Source organism: Trichomycterus rosablanca, chromosome 18 (assembly GCF_030014385.1).
Source record: "Trichomycterus rosablanca isolate fTriRos1 chromosome 18, fTriRos1.hap1, whole genome shotgun sequence".
Classification (NCBI taxonomy): Eukaryota; Metazoa; Chordata; class Actinopteri; order Siluriformes; family Trichomycteridae; genus Trichomycterus; species Trichomycterus rosablanca.
The window spans coordinates 26,311,959-26,323,929 of NC_086005.1; the positions used below are offsets into that span (position 1 = coordinate 26,311,959).

The 11,971-nt window shown below is 42.3% G+C and overlaps 1 protein-coding gene across 3 annotated transcripts in view; it reads left to right on the forward strand.

Annotated features, from left to right (window-relative positions):
- Positions 1-11,971, forward strand: part of alcama (activated leukocyte cell adhesion molecule a) — a 103,464-nt gene that overhangs the window by 71,179 nt on the left and 20,314 nt on the right. For all 3 annotated transcript variants that reach the window (XM_063014270.1, XM_063014271.1, XM_063014272.1), the window contains exons 2-4: positions 2,963-3,069; positions 3,344-3,563; positions 4,206-4,270. In XM_063014270.1, coding sequence (XP_062870340.1) covers positions 2,963-3,069; positions 3,344-3,563; positions 4,206-4,270 — 392 coding nt within the window. The remainder of the gene's footprint in view (positions 1-2,962; positions 3,070-3,343; positions 3,564-4,205; positions 4,271-11,971) is intronic.

Consider the following 11,971-nt stretch of genomic DNA (forward strand, 5'->3'; position numbering starts at 1 on the left):
TATTTTGGGTGGGGTTACAGGATGAATAAAATAACATGCCAAACTCTGACTTGATTTCAGTTATTTATATTTGTATATAGTTATTTATTTTATTTTGGGTGGGGTTAAATGATAAATAAGACCACACAGACACTGATAAAACATGCCAAACTCTTTACAGACGTTGAATGAAGGCCCACAAGTTGTTAAGTCTAAAATGCATATTACCCAGTTTCCTCCAGACTGAGCAGTAAAGGATTATTAAAAGCAGGCATGAACATTGTTTGTGTGTTTAAGTTGTGTTTACATGACCCAGGTAACACAAATAATCATCTTACTGTCTTTGCCATTATATTATATTATATTATAATACAATGTAATCTGGTCCCACTGTGGTTTACAGATGTAACATAAAGCCTCCACGAGGGGGCGTTCATGTACAAGTTTATTTAATGATTATTATTTTTCTCTGCCCCATTTTTCCGGCTTGCGACCCACCTAAGGGTCACGACCCAGGGTTTGTTTAGACAGATCGTGCTTTCAGTTCTCTAAGAGTTGGTATTGATCTTAGTAAATAGCTGATCAGTTATCAGGTTTGGCACCCACTCAGAGATACTAAGAGGAAACTCTGAACGTGCACCAAGGGGTTGATGGTTGATGGATTTCCAGGCTTTGTGGTCGGGTCACTTCCATCATCTTTTCTCTTCTGACTTCACAAACTGTGTGATAAATACACTGTTCACCCACTGCCTTACTCTTGACTATAGTTTGGGTAAGGTTAAAGGGTAAATTAAACTACACGGACACTGATGAAACATGCCAAACCTCTTACGAACACTGAGTGATGAAAGTGAGGTTTGAACCTAGGCCCACAAGCTGTTGCACCACTGTGACACTTGTGAGTCTTTCTAAACTGATCTAATCTACCACGCTGACTAACCAAAGGCTCATATTTCTGAACATTTGTGGAAATTTTAGGACATAAATTTTTGAATACACAGAAACATATAAACAGTTCAAAGGTAGATTTTACTATTATTACCAATAATTTACTCTTAAATAAACACACGCCAGTGTTTCTTTTTTTTATTTTAGATATTTAATCTGATATGCCGTGTGTGAAGGACGGTTGAGTCATGCCCTCCCAAACAAAACCCTTCACTCAGCAGCATGTTGGAAAGAGCAGCTTTCAGGCATGTTGTGGAAACTAAACCCAAAATACAGGCTTTGTTCCATTAGAGTCTCCTTCCTGCCCGGTGCACCTTTCACGGCCGCGGTGCCGGGCGGATGACAAAGCCAGCCATGAATGCAGCGTTTTGCTTTTCACGCCTCGGCAAACTCTTGAAACATCGACCCCCGAGACAAGTGTTTGCACCCGCTACCTGGCAGAGTGGCATTCTGTGGAAAAACAAAGCTGCTTGAATGGAATCGTGCCCTCCTGAGAGGAATCCTGGTGCCTGGAGGGTTTTTCGTTTACCGCGCGTCTGTCCTGCGAACGTGTGCAGGTAGCACGTACGGGTGGATGAGGCAGACGGGGCGGATTTCACCTGCGCGTTCGGCTCGCTGTTCAAACAGCCATTTGTAGACACACTCGAAATCGGAGTGTACACAACGCCACCTGCTCCCACTGCCCCGTCTGCCTCTCCACTTTATCATTAAAGCCAATATTTTAATCTCAGGCGTTTATTTCATCTCTGCTGCAAAAGCGTCTGTCTGATCCAGCCTCAGGGTTCTTCCGTTTATACTTCAGCTAAACAGGCTAAAAGCGTTCACTGTCTCTTAGTTCGATCAGGTACGCTAGGGTCAGCAGTTTTACTACTTTCCTCCAGACTGAGCAGTAAGGATTATTAAAAGCAGGCATGAACATTATGTATTTACGTGACCCAGGCAACACAAATAATTATCTTACTCTCTCTGCTATTATATTATATTATAATACAATATAATCTGGTCCCACTGTGGTTAACAGATGTAACATAAAGGGGGCGTTCACACAAGTTTATTTAATTATTATTATTTTTCTCCTCGACCCATTTTTCCGGCTTGCAACTCATCTAAGGGTCACGACCCAGGGTTTGCTTTCAGTTCTCTAAGAGTCGGTATTGATCTTAGTAAATAGCTGATCAGTTGTTAGACGAGCCATGATGTTTTACCCCTTCAAGACCGGGAGCCAAATACCCTGATAAAAAATTTATAGGTGATTGAGCGCTTATTGATCAACCTGGAGCCCAACAGGTCGAAATTGCAATTGGAAGGGATAGTAAAGAGTCACAGCGGTGCCGCAGCACGGACCGGTTTCATATAAGATATAATTTCACAGACCTGCGGGGACGGGAGGATTTAAAATAGAGTAACTATAGAATGGAAAATCAGTGTGAATCCTGAGCTTTTTTTTTGCTGCAATGAGACTCTGTTCCCACCTAGTGGTGATAAGAGACAATAACTCCCGAAGAGTATTGTATTGGAAATTTAATTGCTCTCGTAGTGATCTCTAATTATTTATTCTTTCTGTGCGGCCCGGTAATAAATTACCTACGGGCCGGTACCGGTCCACGGCCCAATGGTTGGGAAAAACTGCTGTAACAGCCTTGTTGTCTTATTGTGTCACTGGGTTAGACGTTAATAGAACAGGAACGCTGGATGTTATCACGTCAGTGACGCCCCTATCAAAATGTTTTTTATTTTATTTATTTACTATTTCCTGCTAGTTTATCAGCTTAAAGTAGCGTGTAAACCAAGTATTTACAATAAATAATAAAATATTTTATTTAGAAAAAATAAAAAATGTGCCATATTTTAATGAGTAAATGTGTGAAATATAATTAACACATTAAATACTTGTGTGAGATATGTACACAGATTATTAATGATTAATTTCAGTTCAACCACATACAGAGTTAATTATTTAAAAGTAATTTGCGCAATGCTTACAGATAATGCGTCTCTAAAAATCTTCCTTCCTTTCCTGTGTCCCATGTTTTAGTGAGCAGCAAGACGGGGCTGAACGCAACATACGGCGAGACCATCACCATCCCCTGCAATAACGGCGACAACCAACCGGCAGATCTGGTCTTCACCAAGTGGAAATACGTACGTCTCTGTCACTTCTCTTTTCTGAATCTGTCGTCGCTGGTTCCCTGGTACCCCGGTGGGATCGGGTGGCAGGCATTCAAGCAACGTTTGAATAGTGCGAATGCTGGGAATAGAGCTTCTAGAAGATAAAAACATGCAAACAAGAATTCGCAACTTGTGTTTCATCTATCCTGTCTGTAAAACAACTTAGCGAGCTGTGCAGGGCGAGGACAGCGGGCCGGCTCGGGTTACGACGGGTCGCTTACGGCTCCTGTTCTGTTTTTATTCACAGACGACTAAAGACGGCGTTTCGGAAGATCTCTTGGTGAAGCAGTCTCAGAAGGATGAGGCGAAGATCACGGCTCCGGACAGCTACAGGGCTCGAATCAGCATCTCGGCCGACTCCAGCCTGCTGATCCAGAGTGGGACCCTGCAGGACGAGAACGTCTTTACCTGCATCGTGGTCACAGTAGCCAATCTCAAGGAATATCCTGTAGATGTTTATGTGCACAGTGAGTGTGCTTTATTTATGCATTTCCTCCCTTTTCCTTACTATTTATCATAGCCAATTAGTCTTCTGCTGCTGGGGATCCTGATCTTGTCCAAGGAGGGGTTTATTCGCCTGCCCCACGCCCCTTCTGACGCGTGCACAGTCCCTCGACACCTTTTTTGTACCTCGGTGGATTTGCACATTGGGCTCCTCCACTTCTTCAGAGGCGCCTTGGGTCGCAAACCAGGGTCTTGTACAGCGTTTGAAGACCCCGCCCACTTTATCTTTAACTTGCTGGCCTAAAATTTTGTCTGCTACATGCACTGCCAATTGTGCCCGCTAGGGGGCGCCCAGCCGACAGGTAGCAGAGCTAAGATTCGAACCAAGGAGCTCAGAATCTCAGCGCTGGTGTGTGAGCGGAATATCCCGCTGTGCCACCTGAGGGCAACAGGAGTCTTTGGGCGTGTTTAAGTTGGTACCGCAGCTCCGTGGGGTCCTAAGGACTTTTGATTGAATTCTGGCATAAATACACGAAGTGGGCCACAAATTGTGAGAAGACTTCTCAGATGAGTGTCTGTCTCTGGCACTTAACTGCATTATATCTGGTACCAAAGGTGTAATGTTATTCTAAATGCCATTTATTTATTTCCTTTTTGTGTCTTAGAGCGTCCTTCAGCACCTGAATTCAGGAACAAAGCGCGTCGACTCGAAGATGGCAAACTGATGCCGGTAAGTGATGGCTGAGTAAAAGCTCATTATGATCGTTCATGATGGGGCCACATGAGAACCCGGGACTGTTGTGGAGAGTCGGTCCAGGAGGATGAACTTAATTCTGCTCAATATTCATTTTATCTTTTGTATGAAGGTGGTAAATAGTTGGGTTTTTGATAAGTCGATGTTACAATCAGGCAATGAAAATGAGAAGCAGGCAGAGTAAAAAAAAACATCAACATCATTTCACTATTTAATCAACATTCAAAACAGTTTTGAACAAAATGTGCAGGTTTTAAATGTGAAAACCTGACTGCTAGTTTGTTTGCAGTTTAATTACCTCATTTGCTGTTTTTCACTCCATTGCTCTTGTTGGATATTGTTTCTGAAATCACAGATCTGGTCTTAACTGCTTCAGTCCTGGATGTGCAAAGCTATTGTATTGCATGTATGATGTACAATTATTTACGTCTTATTTCTGCCGCATGTGGCCCAGGGGCCCGTACAATACCCAGGTTTGCAGCACGTTCTGCAGAAACGATCACAGACCTACAATAAATCTGACTGCGCTCGGACATTTTTCAGCATACATCCACGTCCAGCTAAAACTTGAACGCGCACAAGCACTAAGTCTTGTGGTATAACGGCTCAGGCTGGTGTATCACGGACATTTGGAAGTAACACACAACACACACTTAATAGAAGCGTTAGCGCTGATGTGATGTTGCCCTACGGACTGAAAAGCCACAACAGTGGCACAAAACGGCAGATTTTAGATTAAGGGGAGCAAAAAATGAAGCGGAAATGTGATGTTAGTTTATGAATGGAGTAAAAAGGGGGATTAGTACTGAATATGAGCTCGTGTGCACACGCTGTGTGTCTGAGACAGGCCGGGTGCAGATTGGGTCCTACTGTCTGCTCCTTATACCGAGGCTACTTAGCCAGGCTTAATCACTGAATGGGCAAAAACAAGTCAGCAAGAGCAACAAATCGCCTCCCGCTGAGCTCGGTCGTGTACAGAAGCTGCTGCTTGACGGACATGACGTGTACAAAGAGCCAAAGCTCTACCTCGGAGCGGTTCATGTTAAAACGTTTCCTTGGATGTGGGACTAAGCTAGCTCAGGGGCACGAGAAGAAAGAGTTTAGAGAAGAGCACCAATCTGAGGTGGACAGAAAGGGTTGAAAGGACCGAGCTCTGATCTTACGGTGTGTAGATGAAGGTGTTCAGTGTTCAGCATGAGCAATCGTGGCCTGGTTATCTTCTTTAGCTCTCGGTTCTGTTATAGACGTGAGTCTGTCTGTGTGTTATCCTCCCAGCATCTCAGCCAGTATCACTTCCTTTGACAACTCTCTGTTTCTCACCAGGAGGAACAAAATTCAGGGGATTGGTCCTGAGGACCTCAAAGGAATGTTAATTGGGCTATTAAAAGCGAGGGTCAAGATTAAATTCTCTTATGCCATGATGACACAAAGATTGCAAGAGTTCAATGAAAAATGGGCCCAGGATGGAGTTTTATGTGACACGGCCCATGGGGTCTTAAATTTCAATGTTTAATCTGTTTTACTTTTTTATCCTTAAATAATTTTTATCCTGTGAAGGATTAAAAATCAAATCAAATATCTCTCTCTCTCTCTTTTTAAATTTAAATAGCTGTATTGGAATGACTGGGAGACCTGTGTTGCTAAAGCAGTACATTTTACATTTTGCAGTTATTACAGTTCTGCATTAAAATCAGTAACAATGAGAGAGCAAACATTAAAGAGAACGAGTAAATAACATACAACAATAATAGTAATAATACAATAATAACAATAATACATTAATAATATTGATAAAATAAAATAGATCAATAAATGTGTTCATGCGGGATGTTCCACTAGCACACCAGCGCTGAGATTCTGAACACCTCGTTTTGAATCTCAGCTCTTCTACCGGTCGGCTGTGCACCATCTAGCAGACACAATTGGCTAGTGCAGCAGACTGCTGGGTGGGAAAAGGCCGGACTAATAAATTGGGTGGGGTCTTCAAACGCTGTGCAAGGACCCTGATTAGCAGACCGAGGCACCTGTACAGAAGCACGGGTGAAAAAGAAGGGGCCGAGGGACTGTGCAGGCATCGGAAGGGGGCGTGGAGCTGATGAATATACCCTCCTCGGGCGAAGGGGGCGTGGAGCTGATGAATATACCCTCCTCGGGCGAAGGGGGTGTGGAGCTGATGAATATACCCTCCTTGGACGAAGGGGGTGTGGAGCAGATGAATATATCCTCCTCGGACGAAGGGGGTGTGGAGCAGATGAATATATCCTCCTCGGACGAAGGAGACGTGGAGCAGATGAATATATCCTCCTCGGATGCACAGGGGATCCCCAGCAGCGGAAGACTAATTGGCTACGCTAAAATTGGGAGAAAAGGGAGAAAATTTAATAAATAAATAAAAAATAATAATAATAAAACACTGGATGATAGAAGCTATGAGTTCAGATTTTCTGGTTCTCTGATCTGATGGCAGTGAGGAACATACTGAGCTACCAGCTGTATAGTTTCTTCATTTTTATACATTTTATTTTACATTTGGAGAGGTGAGTGTAATTTCTTTTTGACAGGAGTTTCTGACACCTTCATATTTTGTACATAAGAGGAGAAAGTGACTCTCGCTTTCCACTAGGTTTTCCTCCGTCGTCCTGTTTCAGTAGCCTCTTTCTCTTTCCGTTCTCCATCTGCCTAATTAACGCAGCTTCTTCTCCTTATGTAATAGACCTTTTATACACTATATGGCCAAGATATCTGTGGGAATTTGTGCCATTGAGTCAGAAGAGCATCGGTATAGCTGGGCACTGATGTTGCTCAAGAAAGCCAAAGCACTAAATACACATGCATTCACTTTGGAAAGGAAATTACCCAGACACGCCCATCCTCCCTAACAACGTGGTATTACTCACTCCCAAAACCACCTATAGATCCCAGATCTGGACCTCAGGGCTGCGGAAAGTCCAGGGGAGGCTGTGAGTCAGAGGTAATTCATATTACATTGTCGTTCACGAAGTGTCATAAGCAGTCGCGCTACTTAAAACTATTACCTAATATGGTAAATGTGTCATACGGTCCGGGCACTCAGTCACCACCACGCTTCACTACGCTGCTTACAACACTTCCTGGATCAAAGATCAGTACTGAGGTAAAAATAAAAACATCAGCCTACAAACATCTGTCATTTCATCACGAGTGCTGATAATATTATTTACTCATTCAATCAAAAGAGAATTTGTGAGGTCAGGAACTCAGACAGGATTTAGCCGAGAGATGAGAACACCCAGGTTTTTAATAACGGTGAAGCCACTGCCCCTTTCTCTTCTACTTTACCCCGGATCTTGTCATGTCCATGTCTTTATGAACCTTCATGCACAGGGTCACAGTCACCACCACAAGGTCATTTGTGTCTTTACCACAAAGAAAATAACACCAGAATTAATACATTATATAAAATATATACAGTTATACGTGAAAAATAGAAATAGCACAAATAGTAAGTAGTGTGTGTGTGTGAGAGAGAGAGAGAGAGAGAGAGAGAGAGAGAGAGAGATTTTTGATTTTTGACGGTCTTTTATTTTAACCAAGTATGGACACTTGACAGTTGAATTAAATCATTTCATTCAATAAGTTAAATAAAACTGTGCAATATGCATTCGTCAATAAATTAAATAAAATAAAAAATGAAAAAAATAAAAAATAAAAAACGATTTATGTGCATTTAACAGATTTCTAGAGCAAAAACGAGTTCATCATCGATTACAGAGCATATTGCCTCTCTGTAGCACCATATCTCTATAAAATTCTCAATGTTGTTCATGCTTTTATAAAATTTAAAATCAACTAAAATCCTGGTTTTAGCCAGTCTGGAGAAAGTTCTCACAACATCACAATCTGTATCTTCATTCACCTTGTTTTTTCGAGTAATGTATATCGCGGTTTTGGCCTGGCCGAGGATAAAATTAATCAGTTGGCACTTGGACCTCTTTCTCCTTACGTATTTAAAACCAAGGATAAAAGTCTGAATGGTAAAACTCTCATTAAAAGACATGAAAACATTCTTTAAAATCTCAAAAAGGGGACGTAGCCTAAAACAGTCCATAAAAGCATGAAACACAGTTTCTCTAAAAGCACAAAAAGGACACTGTGGTAAAACTTCAGGATTTAAAACAGAGATAAAAGCATTGACAGCTACAATACCGTGTAAAATTCTCCACTGCAGGTCAGCAAACTTTTTTGTTAATGGTGGTTTGTACAAAGCCCTCCATTCTGGTTTAGTGTCATCACATAGCCCCAATACATTTCTCCATGGTGTATCAGTTCTTTTGTCAAGCTTCTTCTTGTTTAAAACCTTTACGCAAGCCTTATACAGTAGCTTACCTGAAACTGAATTAAAGTTCATCTCCATTTCCCCTTCACACTCTATGAGGGGTCCTTGACAGTCATGTAGAACTGGAGAGATAGTCAGTTCAGGAAAGGGGTCATCCTCTGTAGGGTGGATCGCCCCTGCACCATAGTCCTTTACCATTGTTTGCTCTTCCGAAGTTAGTGCTGATCTCCAACGGTGTAGGAGCTGGCCCGAAACTCGCAGGGACCTCAATCTTAGTCCTGCAGCTAGGTTCTCTGTGTCAGTAAGTTCTGGTCCTGCAGCGTCCACCAGCTGTTGGAGGGTTGTGACTCCCGAAGAGATAAGTATTCTGTCTAGTGCAGGTGTAGTTGTGTTTGTAATGTCCAGACGGGTTCCATAGAGAAGAGGTTCTTTAAGGAGCCAGTGTAAGGTGGTAGAATTCTGTTTTTTTGCTTTAAACAGACTCCAAACCTTTAAAAGTCCCCTATAAAAATTCGGTAATCCAGCCGTGTTCAATGTTTTTGTGTCCATTAAAAACAGGGTTTTGTCCAGTCCTAGTCCTTTTACTGTGTGTAGAATTCTGCAGGCCACCTCCTTCCAGACGAGCTCCTTGGGGCCACTGAGAAGTCGTTGGATGAACTGTAGGCGGAAAGCAGCGGTCCTGCTAGCCAGGTGAATGAGTCCTTGTCCCCCCTCTTCCTTGGGCAGATGAAGTACTCCCTGTGGTATCCAGTGTAATCGGTTCCAGAAAAAGTCCACCAGCAGGGCTTGGATGTTAGCTAGCAGGTGTGGTGGGGGGTCAATACAGGCTAATTTGTGCCACAAAGAGGACGCAGCCAGGTTATTGATAATAAGTACTCTCCCTCGGTAAGACATTTGGGGGACCAGCCATTTCCATTTTCTGAGACGCCCTTTTACATTTTCAACAATGTTGTCCCAGTTTTTCTGTACAGTGTCACTGTCCCCCAAATACACCCCTAGATATTTGAACCCTCCTGTTTTCCATGTCAGTCCATCAGGGAGTGTAGGTTCCCCTCCATTCCATTCTCCAACTAATACAGCTTCACTTTTGTGCCAGTTTACTTTTGCTGATGATAAAACCTTAAAATCATTTAAAATTTTAACTAAAATGTCCACATCTGTCTGTGTGCTTACCAGGATGACAAGGTCATCCGCATATGCAGACACACATAAAGGGTTATTACAGTTAGGTACATAAAAACCAGTGATTCTCTCTCTTAGTTTACACAACAGGGGTTCAATGGTTAAAGCATATAACATTCCTGAGAGTGCACAGCCCTGTCTGACACCCCTGTGAACCTTAAAAGGGGCACATAAACCACCATTAACTTTAAGTACATTCTCAATGTCACTATACAATACCTTGATCATAGCTATGAAACCAGGGTTGAAGCCAAAGTTTTCCAGAACTTTCCATAAGTACCCGTGTTCAACCCGGTCAAAAGCCTTTTCCTGGTCTAGGAAAATGAGACCAGTCTTCAAAGCCAATAGTCTGGAGATGTCCAAAATATCTCTAATTAGACATACATTGTCGAAAATAGATCTGCTAGGCACACAGTACGTCTGGTCAAAGTGAACCACCTGCTCCATCACCTTCCCCAGTCTCGAGGCTAATGTTTTAGAGAGCAGCTTGTAGTCAGTGCACAGCAGGGAGACTGGGCGCCAGTTCTTTAAACACGTTAGATCTCCCTTCTTAGGTAACAGTGTCAGCACAGCCCTCCGACAGCTGAGAGGGAGCTTCCCTTCCTGCACGCTCCTCTGAAGAACATCTAGCACATCTTGTCCCAACACTGACCAGAAAGCCTTGTAGAACTCCACCGTAAGTCCGTCAATGCCAGGAGCTCTGCCATTCTCCATTCCTTGAAGAGCTTCATATAGCTCCCCAAGTGAGAGTTCACTGTCCATTTCTGTAGCTGATTGTTCTGTGAGTTTTGTCAGGTCCTGGAAGAACTCTGTCTCTACCTTTTTTGTCACTGACCACTCGCTCTGATAAAGCTTTGAGAAGAAGCTGACTGTCTGCTTGCGAATTTCAGTGGGCTCTGATAAGAGATCCCCTGATTCTGTTCGCACAGCATGCATAAATCTTTTCTGTCCATTTTTATGCTCTAGACCGAAAAAGAACTTTGAAGGAGCATCCATTTCAGTGGCATTCAGAAAACGTGAGCGGACCAGCGCCCCCTTAGCTGTAGTACCTAGCAGATCATCTAGTGCTTTTTTTTTTCTTTTAAGAGTCTTAATATGCTCTTGATTTCCTGTGGCCTCTGCTAAACATTGGAGTTCCACTACCTCAATCTCCAAAGCTTTTAAAGATCTAGTTATGTCCCTAGTGACATTGAGAGTATATTGCTGACAGAATGATTGAATCTGTACCTTGGCTACATCCCACCATTGTTGCAGTGAAGTAAAATATGTTTTCTGTGCTTTAAAAACCTCCCAGAAGAATATAAAAGATTCTTTAAAATTGGCATCATTTAAAAGCTCTGAGTTAAAATGCCAATATGCACTTCGTGGTTTCACATTACCCTTAGCGACTGTACACTGGACCATGCAGTGATCTGTAAAACCAACTGGGAAAATCGAACAATGTGTAAAAGCAGACAGTTGATAATTAAAACCATAAAAACGATCTAGCCTTGCCAGTGAGAGTGTATTATCTCTGGCATGAGCCCATGTATACTGTCTCTGTTTATTATGAAGGTTTCTCCAGATATCACACAAGTCTTGAGCCATCAGTATTTCACGTAAGCGCTTACGTGAAGCAGCATGTGGTTCTATATGGTTTCTATCTATGCTGTCTGCTGTGCAGTTAAAATCCCCACCCAGTATTAAAAGGTCTGTGGTGCTACAGTCTCTAATCACATTGCTCAGTGTGTCTAAAAAGATCATCCTATCTATTCCCCCAGTCGGAGCATAAACACAAATAAAAACAAACACATGGTTTTCAAAGACAGCTCTTACTTTTAAAAGTCTCCCACTTAAAATTTCATCTACAGTATATGAATATGGGATAAAACTTTGTGATAAAAGAAGAGCAACGCCACCGCTAAGAGACGTATTGTGACTTAAAATTGCAAGCCCCCTCCATTCTTTCACCCAATCAGCAGCATTACTGGCATCACTATGTGTTTCTTGTACAAAGGCAACATCAATATTTTTCTGTTTTAACAGCTCATAAAACTTTGCCCTTTTTTCAGTGTCTCTTGCTCCATTTATGTTTAAAGTAGCGACTTTAAAATCTCCCATTAAAAAATAAATAAGATATAACACACTGATAATAAAAACTATTTCACCCATGGATATGCTAAATAATTTAAAACTCTTCT